The sequence below is a fragment of the Ambystoma mexicanum genome, chromosome 3p (assembly GCF_040938575.1).
Source record: "Ambystoma mexicanum isolate Mex_15411 chromosome 3p, UKY_AmexF1_1, whole genome shotgun sequence".
NCBI lineage: Eukaryota > Metazoa > Chordata > Amphibia > Caudata > Ambystomatidae > Ambystoma > Ambystoma mexicanum.
The window spans coordinates 1,257,273,334-1,257,291,816 of NC_090925.1; the positions used below are offsets into that span (position 1 = coordinate 1,257,273,334).

General features: G+C 43.2%; 1 protein-coding gene across 1 annotated transcript in view; it reads left to right on the plus strand.

Annotated features, from left to right (window-relative positions):
- Positions 1–18,483, plus strand: part of LOC138580053 (cytochrome P450 2D15-like) — a 421,564-nt gene that overhangs the window by 206,024 nt on the left and 197,057 nt on the right. Inside the window, exons 5-6 of the mRNA XM_069650288.1 lie at positions 6,737–6,897; positions 16,799–16,972. Coding sequence (XP_069506389.1) covers positions 6,737–6,897; positions 16,799–16,972 — 335 coding nt within the window. The remainder of the gene's footprint in view (positions 1–6,736; positions 6,898–16,798; positions 16,973–18,483) is intronic.

Below are 18,483 nucleotides of genomic sequence, written 5' to 3' on the forward strand. Positions count from 1 at the left end.
TCGGTCCCAATTTAAAAATCCATGGTCATTTGGAAATGCACGTCGACTCCCTCAGACATCCTTTTACACCAGCAATCTCCAAATAGGGAAGGTCTTTCGGCCAGCACATTGCCCATTAGAGTTGTCCTTAGCTCCGCTAGTTTAGAGCAACAGAGAATCAAGTGTTTTAATGTCTCGTTTTCACTTCCGCAGAATCTACATAAATGTATCGGCTTTGGAGGGGATAGCCAGAAATTCTGCACTTCCTTTGTTAAAAATGAATTCATTCGGAATTTCATGAAAATCTTTCTGTTACTTGCGCATGGAAATAGTTCTAGGTATTTTGAAATCGAATTGAGGGCCCTAGCTTCCGGAGCAAGTATGAAGAATGATTTACAGATTTTAGTATTTTCAATGTTTTTAGATTGTTTAACCATTATTAATAGCCCTGACATTGGCCTACCCAGTTTGATTGCTGGGTTTAGGGCTATTTAGAAACCTGCAGCACAGGGAATATTTCGAAGCCAGGTTTCCTGCAAACGAATTACATCTAAATTCTCCAATACTCTGGTAGATCTTCGGAAGAGGTGATTGAAACCTCTCGTATTCCAAGAGCCAATCTGTTTAAGTGTAGCATTCTTTTCTTTCTGCCGTTACAGGTCATCAGAGCTATTTAAGGCCCCAGCGAGCCAACTCCAAGTTCCTTGGTCAATGCAGTCATTTTCCACTCTGTTTCCTGTGGCGAGATCCTTTGAAGATGCCAAACTTAGTTAGAATGTGAACATTAGCCTGCATCACATCTAGACAGGATTGTGGTGTTTAACTAAGGACTGTGAATGTTAAGTTGTCCAACATATAGACAGAATTGTGAACTAGCCTGCGCCAGACCCAGAAAGGATTGTGAATGTTAGCAATGCTGCACTTAGTTACTATTGTGAACACTAGCCTGCACTAGACCCAGACAGGATTGTGAATGTTAGCAATGCTGCACTTAGTTAGAATTGTGACCACTAGCATGCGCCAGACCTAGACATGTTTGTCAATGTTAGCAATGCCACACCTAGTTAGAATGATTAACATTACCCTGCATCGCATTTAGATTGGATTGTGTATGTTAGTAGTCCAACATTTAGAGAGAATTGTGAACATCGGCCTGCGCTGGACCCAGACAGAATTGTACAAGATAGCAATGCCGCACTTAGTTAGAATTGTTAACATTAGCATGCGTCGCACCTAGATGGAATTGTGAACGTTGATAAGTTCCCAATTGGTTATAATTGAGAAAGTTGCCCTGTGTCACATCTAGATAGTATTGCCAATGTTGGTAATGCCAAACCTGGTTAAAATTATGAACACTGACCTACACCAGATCCTGCCCGAACTGTGGATGTTGGCAATGCCACACCTAGTTAGAACTGTGAACATTAGCCTGCACCAGACCCAGACATAATTGTGAATGTTAGCAATGCCTCTCTCGGTTAGAATTGTGAAAATTAGCCTGCTCCAGACCCGGAATGATTTGTGAATGCTAGAAATGCCACACCTAGCTAGAATTGTGAACATTATCCTGCACCAGAAAGCATCTAGATGCAACATGAATGTTAACAATTGCCACACTTAGTCACATTTCGTTGAATACTAACAAATACCACATTTAGATAGAACTACGAACATTAGCCTGCACCGGACCCAGAATTGAGAATGTTAGCAATGCCACACTTACTTAGAGTTGTGAACATTAGTCAGCAAGTACCACACTTAGCTAGAAGTGCAAATATTATCAGTAATTTCAACCTAGAAACTGCTCCTGCTGCCTTGGCTCATAAACCCACGCAGACCCCCCCATCCCATATCATTATGCTTACTCTCTACTCTACACCATCACACAATTAGAATGCAGCTATACCCCTGATCAATTCGGCCCAGCTGTTCACATACAAACATTACCCCATGAACACATCATCGCCCTAATAAAGCGCAGCTATCCCATGACATTCTGGCCTAGCCTCTCACATTAGCGTCCTGCAGGCCTAACGCAGCCAGTACCCAGTCTGGGTGTCGAACCACCAGATTGCACACATTCAACTGATATCCTCGCCACTTAACGCTAGGATGCAACTACCATCAGGCAACTACATCAGCTGCACATATAACTGGTGCACCCACACACCCTACAACACTTTCTCTACTGACCTGGAGTGCGGTCCCTGAGGGTGTAAAACCTACCAGCGCTTTGAGATAATACCAATGATATATAGAGTGCTATAAAAATGCCAAATAACATAACATAACATAACAGTACCAAAGTATTTTGTTTGAGAGACCCCTAAATTGTGAGCTGCCTCTTTCCCTAAACATAATTGAAGAAAAGAAGACTCTTCATCCTCATAGTGCAACCATAACATAGTTGGTGAGGTTGTAAAGTGTATATTATGTGGTGCGAGTGTGATGGTGTTGTCACTGTGTGTTCTTCTAAGGTGTTAGAACATTGTTTTGAAGAAGCAAAGGGAAAGCAGTGGGTAATTTTCTCCACATTGATTTTTTCAGTGCGACTCTCCATTATAGGAACTGCATCAACAATAACAGGCTGTGTCACACACCGGAGGCTTCTCTGAAAGTAGGCTTTGCTTGTTCTGTGAAGACTATAGTGTGGGAGCAAGATCGGGACATAACTGAGAGCACGCATTTTGAAAAAGTGCAGAAGATACTCTTATCTCTCTAAAGTTGCACCCACTCTCGTGCACCAATGCCCCAACTGCAGTAACTGCAATTACAGCTTGAACTTTTCACTTGTGCTTCACTTATAGAAATTTAGTTTATCCTGTTTTCAGCTGGAATCGATCCGTGCAGAAAAAGCAGTCACATTGCCCAGTGCACTGCACTTACATCTTGCACATTAACACCTGCACGCTTGTGCTTTACGCAGCTCTGATGAAGCTATAGTTAAGCCTTTTCCTGTGTTACCAAAGGTGTTGTCCAGTACAGTTACTGCATGTACATCTCAGACTTTATCACTCGGCCTTCACGTCCGGTGCCTGGCTGGGATGGGTCAGTGCAGAAACATCCATGACATTGCCTACTATAGCAATTGCACTTGTGCCTCGTATTTTCATGCTCACGCTTCACACAGCGCTGATGGAGATATTTTTTAGCTGTTTCCTGTGTTCGTCTGAAATTGATTTGTGCAGAAACTGCAGTCACATTGCCCAGTGCTGTAACTGCACTCACGTCCTGCCCTTTCACATACACAAAGTGCTGTTGGAGAGATAGTTTAGCATATTCCAGTGTGCAGTTGGAATGGGTCGGAGCAGAAACAGCGGTGACGTTGCCCAGTGCAGTAACTGCACTTAGTCTCGGTCGCAATATTACCAAGAAAGGGAGACTGATCTAGTTTTGAATTGGGAGCCTTCTTATATGCTCTATATGCTTTCACCTTTGATCACCAGCATTTTCTTTCATCTTCTAATTAAGGGTCTAGCCTCATTGTAAATTCACATTTTATTATAAAGTGTTCGATTTTGTACAGAGCTTTAGCAAAAGTGCTCTACAAATGCAATACAAATACAAAAATACAAATACAGGATCAGGAATGTGTTGTATGTATTGTCTGCTTTTGACATTCAGGACCAGATTCTCAAAACATTTTTTGGCGCAAGTGAGGGGTTGCGCAAATGCACCTCACAAAGGGCATCTTATTGGACGCTACATCCCTGTTCCTCTAAAACCATCAAGGACCACATTAACACCCTCGCTCCGGCCCTCTCTGATTTTAACCACTCCTTTGCCTCATGATCCTTCCCCTCCCCTCTGAAGCACTCCCTTGTACATCCTCTTCTCTTGAAATCCACCACTGATCCTTCCTGTCCGGCTAACTATTGCCCAATTTCCATTACTCCCTTTCTGGGCAAACTCCTGGAAAAGCTGGCCATCTCTCAGCTTAACCTTCATTCCGATACTGTTGGCTGTCTCAATGACCATCAGTCTGGCTTCAGAGCTGCCAGAAGCATGGAAACTGCTCTCCTGAACATCCGTGAAGATCTGCTCTACAGCCTTGACTCTAACATTCCCTCATCCTACTCGATCTCTCTTCTGCCTTCGACACGGTCAACCATACCATCCTGTTCAACCGTCTCCATGATAACCTGGGTATCACTGATCAGGCTCTGGCCTGGCTGATCTCTTTGCTCTCTGATCAACCCTCCCAGGTCCAACTTGGGTTCTTCCTATCATCTGTCTTCCTCTCTACCTGTGGTGTTCCTCAGGGGTCTAACCTCTCGCCCTGGCTTTTCAACCAATACCTGTCAACTCTCGCCCGATGCATTGCCATTTTCTGGTCAAATTTCGAGTGCTACGCTGATGTCGCTCAACTCATTTTCAGGCTGCCCTCTGCCCCCTCCTCACCCTCTCTCATGTTTGATTGCCTAACTGCCATTCAAGATTGGTGTGCCGCCAATGATCTTTGTCTGAATGCCAGCAAGACTTAGATCCTCCTCATCGGCACACTTTCACCGTCGTTTCTCCTCACTCTCTGGCCAGTCTCACTTGGCCCTCCTCCTACCCCCACCTGCGAGGCTAAGAACCTCGCGGTCATCTTTAACTCCACACTTTCCTTCTGCGTCCACATCTCTGAGGTCTCTAAAAAGTCAAACTTCCTACTGCACCTCCTCAGAGGTACTCTGCCTTTCCTCTCGCTCCCCCAGAAGCTCACTGTCTCCCAAGCACTGGTTCTCTCTAGGTTGGACTATTGTAACAGCCTCTTTCTAAATCTACCTGCCTCTACTCTCCGCCCTCTGCAACTAATCCAGAACAGGACTGCAAGACTTGTCCTTGGCCTCAAGCCCTGGGTTCATATCTCTCCAGCTCTGAAATCTCTACATTGGCTCCCAGTGGATGCAAGGATTAAATTCAAAACCCTCTGCATTTTCCACAAGGCTTTCTGGGGCCTGGGTCCAAAATACCTTCAGCTATCCCTCTGCAAATACCTCCCCGCTCGAGCTCTTTGCTCCTCTACCTCTAACTCCCTCAAGGTCAGTCATATTTCAAAGAAACAAGCTGGGGGTAGATCTCTGTCTTTGGCTGGGGCCTCTGTCTGGAACAGCCTCCCTGCCACACTGAAACTTGAGAAGCATCTCTGGTTCCGGAAGCACCTCAAGACCTTCCTCTTTGCTCTGCCTTCACTCCCCCTCTCCCCCGCTGATCTGCTCTCTCTTGGCACTGTGCCCCTGGCCACCCTCTGTCCCCTGGGCCCAGGTACCTGCTCACCCTGCCACCCTCCTTCACTGCCTCCTGGCCACCCCTTGCACTGGGGACTGTATCTGTACCCATACAGTCCCCCCCGAACCCCCATTTTCTTCTTTTTTTGTTGTTGCACTTATTCAGACTTACCTAATCTGCTGCCTTAAACACAGCACTTGCCACTTGCTGGCTGCACTATTACTGTTTATTGCCTCTATTATCTATTTATTTGATTTATTATCATTTATCTGTTCTCCTCTGCACCACACTTTTCAATCTCCCCCTTCCATGCACTTTTTCCCCTTTCCCATGCACTTGCGCGTTCTCAATGTCACTGGGCCTAATAAGATCGTCGTTTTGTTCTCCCCTGTTTCCCCTCCCTGGCCTTGTCGTGCTCTGAAGCACTTGTGTACGAGTGCGATACAAATAACATATCATATCATATGATATCAATGCTCCCATTCATATGCCCTTTAATAGATGTTTCTGCACATACACAAACTCGCTGTGTTTTCAAATGAGGCGCCCTCCCCTCCGCCTGTTGGGAACATGCCCAAGGGGGTGCGCAAATCATGACAGGGTCACTATTAACCCTTTCATGCATGTTTCCTTAAGTGCGACTGCCGCGTTTTGAAGCCTAGCTGTCGCAACTTGCATGCCCACCCCCAAGCAGGGATGTAAATGCTGTGGCCTGTTGCTGGGAAATCCACTCCCAGGACCAACCACGTGGGTGATGGAAGCCTGTCATACATTCAGGCCTAACGTATTCAAGGGGCTAGCCAGCGTATGCGCATGCGCTGCTCGCCAACCCCCAAGAAACGCGCAGGTGGTAGCGTAAATGAAGTGAGGTCATTCTCTGCGCTCCTTTTATTTGAGCTGCTTTTTAGTGAATCCGCCCCAAAGTGTTTAAATCCGCAGCCGGCTCTCATTTGCTGTAGACATTTCATGGAGAAAGTCCTTCAACATATCCTGCAACTGTCCTTGTTACATCAAAAGAGACTGGCGGAGCTTGGCTATTAGTTAGCCACCTCTTTCCCTGATGTCCATCTGCTTTCCGGTTTGCTGGCATTTTGTTAGTGTGCACATGTAACCAGAGCAAGAGGAAGCATGCTCACTATTTGCAGATTTGTGCATGCTTTGACCTTTGGAGAAAAAAACACAAATGAGAAAAGTAACCTTTAAGAAATAAAGGTGATACTATTACTCCATTTGTGCCAGTTCACTTTATATTTGATTAATAACTGCTCTCATGTAAATATTGTACTTTTGATATAAAGTGCACATCTCAGTTGTATGGCTCTTCCCCAATGTCCCCAATGGCCCGAGTAATACAATGTTTCGTTGGAGTTTGCTGTTTGGGTCTCAAGTGATTTAAAGAGTAGAAATAGACTTTATAGTATAAAGAGAATTAGTGAGAGCCGAGAGAAACATGGACTTCTGGCCATCCTCCCTAAGGTTTTCAACAAGCTGCCCTGTCCCTCAGGATTGTAACCTTGAGCTCTCCTGTGTTCTCCCTCTCCAGGCCGCCCATTTGACCCACATTTCATGATCAGGAGTGCTGTCTGCAATGTGATCTCGTCCATCGTTTTTGGAGACCGCTTTGAATACAGCGACACAAAGCTCCAAAAGGTGCTGAGAATATTTGACGAAATACTAGTGACATCTTCAGAATTCAGAGCTCAGGTAAGTCTGGAGGAATGCTGCTTCACTTCACAGAACTGCCACTACCAAGGTTCCTTTGCCATACACTAGAGGGCCACTCCGTCCTGTTTTGTTTCCTTTCGGTTGGGGGACATGTCGTTTTTCTTTCCCATTTTAAATTGTAAGAAAACTACAAGTCCAAGAATTCAAAGAAAACAACAGAACTGGATGGCCTTTTCCCAGAAAGCAAGGGGAAACATGAGAGCTCAGAGTGCAACAGTACCGCAATCTTGATCTCCAAATAGTCTGAAATAATGTTTATTAAAGATGCTGAGTTTATGTGCCAACGCGGACACTGATTCATTGTGCCTAAGGGGAGCAAGAAGTAAGGTTAGAGGAAAATAGACTTAGGCAGTGTTTGAGAGACACAAATATGAAAGGGCAAGGAGAAAGTCAGAATCTCCAGGGTGTGCGATAAGGAGCGGCACTGAGTAAAAGTTGGTGATGGAGTAAACAAGCCAATGGGGGAGCAGGGGAAAGATTAGATGGGTGAGGGCTTGTTTGAGAATTGGAGACGGGCAGTGGTGACTAGCAGGCATTCTTAGGCTCAGAGGTTCTCCTCTTTTTCACCTCCAAGGAACAGGGCAAACACCTTTCATTACCACAGTGGCAGCCTGTTTCAGAAGGTATGGCTGTACTTTTAATATGACAGGAGAAGGACTTCTCAGTAGGACTGTACAACTTCAATTGAACTGTGCTGGGACTTTATAGTAAATGTGCTATACGTCCAATACTACAGTGAGGTCAGTTTTCAGAACTGTTTCATCATAGGTACTCGCTCTCTGCTTTTACTTTTTTCTTGGTTTTCACCCCTTTTGGCAGCCTTGCTCTCAGACTCTCTTTCTCTCTCACCCATCCACCCTATCTCCCTCTACCTCACTCTCTTTCACCAGTTCCTTTCACTCGATTTATCACAGGCACCCTCTCTCTGTGATTTTCCTCTCCTTTTACCAGGCTCTCTGTATATCTCGTTTCCTTGTCTGTCTCTGTCTCCCTGTCTCTCTCTCTCTCTCTCTCTCTCTCTCTCTCTCTCTCTCTCTCTCTCTCTCTCTCTCTCTCTCTCTCTCTCTCTTTCATACACTCTTTCGTCTCTTCCTGCTACTCAATTTATCACATACACTGTATCTTGTGGGGTATATTTACCCACTCAGCAGTACTTCCCCACATCACCAAGCTGCATTTCAGCAGAATCAGCAAAATGGCTGCGCTAGCTCCTTTGAGCACCACTGCCTCACACCAAAACTGCATTTTTCAGCAACGAAAAGTTGGCTGCACCACCTTGCCAAGCACATATTGGGCAGGAGAGAGCAAGGGGGCACACTGAAAAAGCCTGCCAGTGTGTTGCTTACATGTACAAAATAAGGGGAGTGAAAAAGCAGCGCTGCTTTGTTGCAAGGCCAAAATTACCATTGAAAAAGGGAATAGTTCACATTGTAAAGGAGGCTGCTCTGACACTATTTTCATCTGTGTTTCATCAAACTACTTTTATCAACAAGACCCTGTCATGCCCAGCCATATTCACATTGTGCTCCGTCATAAAAAAGCATTATTCCCAAATCTGAGAAAATCAACAAAAGCTTTACTTCAGCTGCATGGAAAAGCGCTTAAACTTTTGCTACAAAATATCAAAAATCACTGCTTGAAAAGAATTTTAGCTTTCTGTACACATGTCAATTTCATGGAGACCTTAGCCTTGTACAGACTGCTGCGTACAAGAAACTAACAAATTAGGGCTGAAAAACAATATTGTGAAGTCAGATGGAAAACAAACAAATTTGAAAGGAAAATGCTAGCAGCTGTCACAACGTGGCAAAAATGGGTTTTTGAAAACCAAAGAAGAAAGTGTCTTTTTTTAAAGTATTATGTTGAACAAAAACATATCCTTGCCTAGCAATGTGAAAGGGGATTGTGCTGTGAAATACATGTATGAGATGGTCTTATTCAGCAGGTTTTCTTCTAATTCACAGCAAAAATAAATAAAATAAATCAAACTGCATTGGCAAGATGGGAGAAATCAGCCCAAGACAGGTTTTTGCTTGGGGGGGATGCTAGTCACAGAAGGCCATTCACAGTAGATCCTAACACACAAGTGATAATTACAACCTTTACAGACTTTGGTCTGTGCTCCAGTCTCTTACAAGAGAACTTCTGGGACACCAACCTGTGAAGTCATAAACCTTCAGTCAAACTGGGAAACACCCTTCCACAATGGGCTGAACTGACAGTTGGGGGGTAGCTGAAGAGAAAAAAATGGTTCCAGTGTTGGACAAAGGATGCCCACTTGTCTCCAAAGACTATTTTATAAATAAACCTTTAAGACTGTTATCTTTGCAACAGGACCTTGCAAAAATGTGAAAGTTATACAGTTTAAATATGACTTTCGTGGCTTTCAAATAATATATCTTGGCTGTCAATAGCACGAATGCCAGAAGAATGTGAATCATGGGGGAAGGACATACGATGGAATGTTAAAAATTAACAGAAATAGGCCCCATGATAGTATGTACACACACCTAAAGTTATAGAATTTCTGGCTGAATGGTTCACATTAAAAATTACCTAATATTATTAGAAGGGCGAAACAATGTTTTACAGACTGCAGAGTTGGACTGGCATATTCTGCATAAAATATCTAACCTGCTTGTGTAATTTGTTAAGATGCCCCAACTATAAAAATATGCCATTTATGGCAAAACTGGATTTTGGCAAAAAGGACTATGGGATGGCTTTTTACCTCATAAAATGCAACCTCATAAACTCAAGGAGGCGATTAACTTAGGCTGTCCTATACACTTCTTGGGGGTAGGCCTAGCTCAGTTCTGCCCACCAATTATTCTGTGATGTCACCAGGCTCTATTATAAGGGGTGGTTGATAGAACTCTGGACACACACTCTCTCCTGAATTCCCTGTGCCTTCGTTCCTGATTTTCCACATTCATCTTGCCAGATTCCAGATTTGCCTGCAAAGCCAAAGCGTAGCTGATTCCAGATTTCACTGCCAGGCCAAAGCATAGCTGATTCTACTCCAGCAAAGGCCTATATTCAGAAAATCCCACTAAAATCCCATTAAAAAGGCGAAAAGCTGGGGCACCCTCTTTGGGAAGCATCCTGAAACCCGACCAGTTTCTTAACACTAGCTGCATGCCCGCTGCCACCCTGCAATCCAGTGACCCGAATTGCCCAGCTTTACTGCCATATAGTGACCAGAATTGCCCAGCTGTTTGCTGTAAGGCGCACCCGCCGTGTGGTGACCAGACCCAGTTGGTTGTTCCAAAATTCCAAACCCAAGCGTGGAATGTGAGTATCTCCTCATCCCAGAGAAACACATTGGGCCTCATTCCGAGCAGGGCGGTAAGGGATACAGGGCACCGGTAAGGAGACCTGTGCCGGTAATCCCTTACCGCCCTACTACGAGGTCCCTTAGCGGGCCCCTCCTTTAACGCCTGGTCTGACCAGGGGTAATGGACGGGACCCGTTAAGGGACTTCAGAGCTAATAACGGTACCGCAATTTGCGGTGCCGTTATTAGCGCCTTCCCCATTCCCATTGAGCCTTATGGGGGCTCAATGGGAATGGGGAATTGCTTTTTCAATGGGGACTTACCGGTCCTGCAAAGGTCGGACTGCACCGGTAAATCCCCATTGAACCATACCGGTGCCGGTACCATTATTGGAGGCAGTCATGGCGCAAATAGCGCCATGACTACCTCCAATCTCGGAATGAGGCCCATAGTCTCCCCATCTTGACCCTTTTGTCTTTATTCCACTCGCTAAGCAATCCTATCCATACCCTGGTAACTTGTTAAAACTGTTAGCATTATCTGTGCACCCTGCCCTTGACTTTCTAAGTGCGAGCGCCATCTCTCTTTTCATTTCTGTCTGGTGTAATTCATAAGCCCTTAGTCATATTTTAAGTAATCAAACTAATTCCCAGTTAAAGTTGAGCGCTGGGGTGACAGGGTTGACTTCGTGAATCAACCTTGGAGCTTACTGTGTCCCTCTTTAACAATATAGTCTGGATAATTTAGTTTAAGTCAAATTTGCATCTCTTTCAAAACCGATTTTCTTATTTTTTACTGCTCTATTTTCCTAAAACTGAACCCCATTTTTCACCCCGAAAATCTCATCCAAGTCTTCAGCTACTACCATCCTTTCACTTTGATATTGTCCCTGTGATATACATCTGTTCCCCAGCCCAGAAACCGCATTCAAATTCAGTGTTTTTCACCTGTTTTAAAAAAAAAAAGTTTTTGCATTTAAAACGGCTTCTGTGTAAAATGCAACTTTCCAACGTGTGATTTGACTGCACTGGGTTTTCAATTTCAAATCTGTTTTGTGAACTGCATGCTTGTGTGATACCTTACCTTATGGTTGCTAGTGATATAACATCCCTGATACTGTGATACAACATATGCAGAGCATTATTTCAAACACATACATATTTATCAAAATCCGAGTGTCATTATATGCCTTTGCAAGGGGTTTAAATCTATTTTTTTGTGAGGGAAAGTCAGATTTGGATTTTGTTTGCTGCCTCTTATCCCTGACTAACTGCTGCTTCTTTCTATCCATTCAGAATTTTATTATTTGTGGATTGAGGGAAAATTGCAGGGGGAAACCTTAACTTGGGTGCTATCTATCCTAATTCAAAAAGTGCTCCTATTCAATTGTGCTTTGTATATGTTCCACTAGAAGGCTAAACACGTGCATTGCTTCCATTCCCATGGTAATTATCACCTCAGTGGTGATTGCTGCCCAATATTAAAATGTGTGTGATTTTTGTGAATTCTAAAAATAAATAAATCTTGTATTTTCATCAACCGGCCTGGTTCATGGTCCATTGTGACCCGGGGTATTTCTAAAAGGGTGTGTGAAATGGGTCGGGTATCGGCTCAAATTGAATTCATTGAAATTAAAGAAAAAGCATTCCTATGGAGCGCCACATCACAGGATAAGACCACGTGTCCTGGCCCGGTGTGTGACGCCCGATTGGTATCCTTAACAGTCTGCCCTTCCTGACCTACCTTTGCTCTTTCTGTTTGTCTCTGTCTCTGTCTCTCTGTCTCTCTCTCTCTCTCTCTCTCTCTCTCTCTCTCTCTCTCTCTCTCTCTCTGTCTGTCTGTCTCTCGCTGTCTGTCTCTCTCTCTCTCTCTCTCTCGCTTGCTCCCCTTCCTGTCACTCCATTTATCACAAGCATTCTTTGTCTTAGATGTTCCTGTCCTTGCTTTTACCAGGCGTGATCTTGTCTCTCTGTCTCTCTCTCGCTCTCTTTCTTGTTATCCTTCCTGTCACTTTATTTATCACAGACCATCTCTGTGTTTCTGCTCTCAATCGCTCCTCCTTGTGACTCTCCTTTTCTAACAAACATACTCTTCTCTGTTCTTTTTTGCCGTGCCCCTCCATTCATCTGTCTTTACATCCACACCAGCAATATCTCTCTCTCTCCACTTATCTTTGAATCTGGCGATCTATATCTTTAGGCAATGAAACATCGCACTCTATCCTTTTTGCATTGCACCCCTCTTCCTCTCAATCCCTAATTCATAAGCATCCTCCTTGTCCAATTACAATAGTTTTGGTACCACAATTCCCCCACCGTTCAAGTCCCTACTCCACAGTTGTGACGAAATGACTTCTGTTCAAGGATAAGCATACGGATGAGTTGAGACTATATTGCCTACTTAACCGATGTCTAATTAGGTGGGCACCACTAGAAAAGTTAGTCTCTATATAAACACTGTTAATGAGTGGATAGTATTGAAGTTCAAAAAAATAATTAAAAAATAAAAGGATCTCAAGGAGCCAACTGAAGAAAAAAGTCCAGAGACACCCGGACTCCAGATACAGCAAGGCAAGAAGCTGGATGAATAACTAGCTAATCAGTTACTCACCAACTGTACCCCCTGGGGTGACTATGTATAGTTCCAAAAACGCAAACTGGTTTCTTGTAAACAGTATGAACGATTAATAATTTCATTTTGAATGTTCAAAAGAAGGAGTTCAGCATCATGTTAGTGGTCAGAACTTTGTTTATCTGCACAATGATAATTTCATATTTTGTCAGAGGTCAGCATTTCCATTGGATACGCAAAGGGCTCAGATGCCAATGTATTTCGGAGTTAAATTACTCCTTCATCAGGCCGAACCCTATCAGTCAACATGAAATACATCATCACATAGGGCAATATCAACATTTGGCCAAACCATCAAGAATTCAAATTATGTGAAAAATGCATATTTACAAACCAAAGTTGTTCCGTGTGTCACATTGTTTGTAAGGAGAGAAACCAAAAGAGACAGAACCAGTAATGAGCTATTGCTATTAAAACAGTTCTCATGTATACAATAAAAAAAAAACGTTCACTTACAATACCTCTGTGTTATGTTTTATATGTGGACCTCTGTGTCAACCATAACTCTTAATTTAGAAGGAGGCACTGCAAAAGAGTAAATGACCAACTCTCAGTAAATGTCTAGATACTGGAAACTATTATGTACGTCGGTATAGCGATCTGTGCTTACCTAAGTGTCTCCAAAATACTGTGTGCCACGGAAAACGGCGCGCGGAATAGCGCTCGTGGTTGAAAAGAAGCTTGAACAGACTCCCAAGATGATATAGTGAATCGTGCCATAACTATTATAAATAAAAACAGTAGATTTCTGTGGGTATGGCGTTCCTAAATGCGCCAATGTTGAGAAATTAGGGTAGCATACCGCCGTCCTACATGTTGACACATCTTCAAAAGGCTACGCACATGGAAGCGTGTACTGGTGTTTTAACCTCTTGTCATGACTGCAGACGCTGTTGCGAGGTCCACTCGTGAGGGCGTGGTCTTGCACTCGACGTCCCAAAAGAGGATAATTCTACTCAAGTATTATCCGAGCAGAGCGGCTCATGAGGTGGAAAAATTAACTATGTGTGCAGTTTACAGTTGATGTGTAGGTAACAGATGTACGTACAAATAATGCATTGAGAATTAATAGCTGGTATAATGAGGTCACAAATAAAATGACGCATGGGTCTAGCCCTCTAGAGGTCTCAGACCCCAGCAGTTATTAAACATGTTGTCAGGGCAACAGAACGCCGTTGCAAGGCCCACTCTTGAGCGCGTGCTCTTGCAGATGGCGTCCCAATAGAGGATAATGCTGGTCAAGTGTTTTCAGAGGCTGAGCGGCTCATGAAGTAGAAAAATTCACTTTATGCATAGTTTAAACTTAATGTGTAAGTAACAGTTATACGTGCAAATATTGAATCGAATGTTCAAAGGTGGTATGATGAGGTCACGGCTAGGATGATGCATGGCTCGAGCCCCCGAAGGTCTCCACCCCCAGTGTCTCCAGTCCCGATCTTCTCATTACAGCTGATCGGGACCTACCGCGTACCTCTGAGGTAGGGTCCAATATTAGAAATCTCCCATGGTTACAAAACAGTGATGTAAGTGATGTGAACATCTTTCACAAAAAACAATCTCCCTGTGATCCAACTGTGTCAGAGATAGGAATTTTGAAAGATCAGACAGACCCTACAAGGGCCACCCGCGGGGAACGACAGGAAACTGAGCCCCCGCAACTAGCAACCATGGAAACATTTTAAGGAATATTAGCCTTGATAAAGATACAGAGGGGTCGAAACACATGTCGGCTGACAAACAACAATAATAATTATATTAAAGATTAAACTTAACACTACAAACCCTAAATATGAAGTGTCTTTAATGATTCTAAGTGCAAGGCAAACCGGACAAATACTTTTTCTAACCAATATATTTGATGTTTTTTTAGTTACTCATCGACAAAAAAATTGTCATAGCTTTAAAGGAATAGTGCGCTCTAAAATATTATTGCTTTAAAAGATGGGCAATAGTCTAAAACATACTTTAAACATATTTTTTTTATGAAAGTTCCTATTTAAACCTTTGAGCAAATGAGGCTCAAAGTGTTTACATGGGAGCATCCATTTTGCCATTTCAAGCAGCAAAAGCCCCCTACTGCAAGCTTTTGCTTACTGCAGCCAGAGCAGAGCTGCTTGAGCTGAGGAGGCTGCTTTCACTTTAATTTTACGTTTTCGGTGTTCCCCAAGCCCATGGAAGCACAGAAAATGTAAAATGAAGGCAAAAAGCAAAGGCGCAGCAATTACAAATACAATGTTGTTGTATTTGTGATTGTCGTGGTTGGAAAACCACGGAAATCATAAATACAAGAACGATGTATTTCTGACTGCAGCAGCTTTCTCGTGGAGTCTCCCCCAACCCGGGGGAGCCCGGGAGACACCAAGCGAAAGCCGCCGCAGTCAAAATAACATTCATTTCATTTTGAGTTTCCTGGGCTCCCTGGGGAGCCCAGGAGACACAAAGTGAAAGCCGCTGCAGGCAGAAACATTGCAGCATTTGGAAACACAACTTTGTTGTGTTTCTGTGTGTTTCTGCCTGCAGCGGATTTCACTTTGAGTCTCCTGGGGAGACTCAAGTGAAAGCCAGGGCAGGCACAAATACAACGCGGTTGTATGAAAAAACGCAGCGTTTTTTCTTTCTAAGTTTCTCGGGCTCCCCCGGCTCAGAGGAGCGCGAGAAACTTAGAAAGAAAACTGCTGCGTTTTTCAATACAAAAACGTTGTATTTATGTTTGCGGTGGCTTCAGCTTGGAGCGGGCTCCAAGCTGATGCCACCGCATACATTAATACAATGTTTTAAAAGCTGTGGTTTTCTTTCTAAGTTTTCCAGGCTCCTCCAGCCCGAAAAACTTAGAAAGAAAACCGCAGCTAGTGTTTATTTAAAAAAGAAATAAGCACTTCCCGAGATGCAGCCTGCAGTCTCTGGTCTCCGGGACCAATGAAGCAAAAGCCACCCAGTGTTAGCTTTTGTTTATTACAGATGGCTGGCTTTTGCTTCATTAGTGCTGCAAGGGCAAGCACAGGAGGCACCCATTTCACAAAATGGATGCCTCCTAGTGCTTCACATTTTTCAGTTTGAGCTTCATTTGCTCAATACTTTACATAGGGACTTTGTTTAAAAATATTGTTTAGAAATATTTTTGATTATTGGCCATCTTTTTAGCCAATAATATTTTAGAGTGCACTAGTCCTTGAATTGCTATGACCAATCGCTCTGTAAACATGCTATGAAATAACAAAGCAGAGGAAATGCCCATAGTTTGGGCTTTAGCAATTGTCCATTGACAAAGAAAGGTCACAGCTTCGTATTTTACTTTGTATGCATCATCTACAAAGCAGTTCTGAACAACAAACCAACATGCCTAGCAGTTAAACTCCATGCCTCTGGCGGCACCTGTGCCTCCCGTAGCAAATCCATCAAAAAGTTGGAGCCAAAGCCATCTCCGAAAGAGTAGACACAAACAGCCCTTCTGTTATGCCCCAACACTCTGGATCTGTATCCCGCTGCAGGTCCGAAACACCCCCACCATATTCCAGTTCTACAAAACACTAAAAACATGGCTCAATACCTCCCACACAACTAAATTCATGTGTTTTTGCCTCTGCCCCAACAGTACTGTGCTGTCAAAAAACACCAGGCCCAACAAGCTTCTACATATTGTAAAGCGCCCCACTGCTCTCAAGCTAGGTTTTTGCTATAAACTCTAATATATATATATATATATATATATATATATATATATATATATATATATATATATATATATATATATATATATATATATATATTTTAAAGCATTCTGTGTTATTTGGTTAGTTTACATACATACATATATAATATTAATCTTTTTTAAAGTGGAAAAGCCATTCGCCCTTACAAAGGATCATTGACAAATGTTAGATATTTAAATGTCTTTTCCAAAATTGTTCTTGAAATCAGTATGTACAAAACCAAACTGCAGTTACAAGACCTTTCTAACTATTGTGTCCTTCAGTTACTGAATGTAGTTCCTGCACTACTCCACGTCCCAGGAGCAGCGGCTAAAATTTTGAGAATGCAAGGCCAGCTCTTCAATTTCTTAAAGGAGATCATTGAAGAACACAAGCAGAGCTGGGACCCGAATGTAAGGAGGGACTTTATTGATGCCTTCATTGAGGAAACAGAGAAGGTAAGAGACAAACAATTTCACATAAGGACTGATTTATAGAGAAATAACCAGCATGTTTTTTAATGTTTGGTTGTATTTGAATTTCGATTTTTGTTCTTTTGTACTTAGGGAAAATAGAGCAAACCACTGCCATAAAAATGTTTATCTTTGAGGCGCTGCGAAATAATATACAAGATTAAACATGGGCTCCTGTACTTAGAACCACCGCCTCAGAACACCCAGTTTATACATTGTATTGATGTAGGCAGCCTAATATTTCAAGTAGTTGTCGTGAAGTGATGGATTAATGTGAGGTAAGGATTATTTTGCAGTCAGATGGACTTTGTTCATATTAGAAAATGGAAATGTATGTAATTTAGTACATGATTTATAAAAATGTTTTCAATGGGACTGTCCCATGTTAAAACATGTTTGTAAATTAGGCCCTTAGTCTTGTATAGGTTCTACAAGAGAGGGGGGTTGATTAGTGGAAGCAGACGAAAGGCAAGATGTTATGTTACTTGGTTATGTTACTTGGCATTTATATAGCGCCTTATGTATCATTGGTATGATCTCAAAGCGCTGGTAGGTTAAATGCCCTTGGAGTCAGTGGATAGAAAGAGTGTCATATGGTGCGTGGGTGCACCGGATATGTGTGCAGCTGGTGTAGTTGTTAGATGATAGCTGCTTTCTAGTGATAGGTGTGGTGCTGAGGAAATCAGTTGGATGTGTCCAGTCTGGTGGGTGAAAACCCAGTATGGGTTCTGGCTGCGTTAGGCCTGAGGAACGCCTATGCGAAGAGCTAGCCGGAATGTGCGCAGCTAGCTGTGGTTTATTAGGGTGATGAGGTGATTGTGGAGGTGTAGTTCGTATGTGAACAGCTAGGCCGAATTAACTGGGGTATAGCTGTATTCTAGTTGAATGATGATGTATAGTAGAGAGTAAGCGTAGTGGTGTGATATGTTGGTTATCAGTGAAAGCGCCTGAGACCAGGCACGTGAGCAGGACGGTGGGGACGTATGTAGCGACATACAGATACATAGCAGCAGGGTGGAAATAGGTATATATGGGATACAGATATATATGGGGATACAGGAGGATATCATAAATAGGGGATACATGTATATGGCGACGACCTGGAGAACTGGTTAGCCTCCATTCGCTACGTCCACCACATCCCCACCATCCACCACATCCATTCCATCCGCTCTATCGGCTCCATCCGCTTCATCTGCTTCACCCACTCTATCCAATACATACACTCCATCCACTCCAACCACTCCATTTGTTCCGTCTGCTCCATCAAATACATCCAGTCCATCCGTTCCATCAGTGCCATCTACTCCATCCATTCCATTGGTTCCAACTACTTCATCCGTTCCAACTACTCCATCCGTTCCATCTACTCCATCTGTTCCATCTACTCCATCCACCCCCATTGTTCCATCCAATACATACACTCATCCACTCTAACCAATACATACACTCCATCCAATACATATACTCCATCCGTTCCGTCCACTCCATCCAAT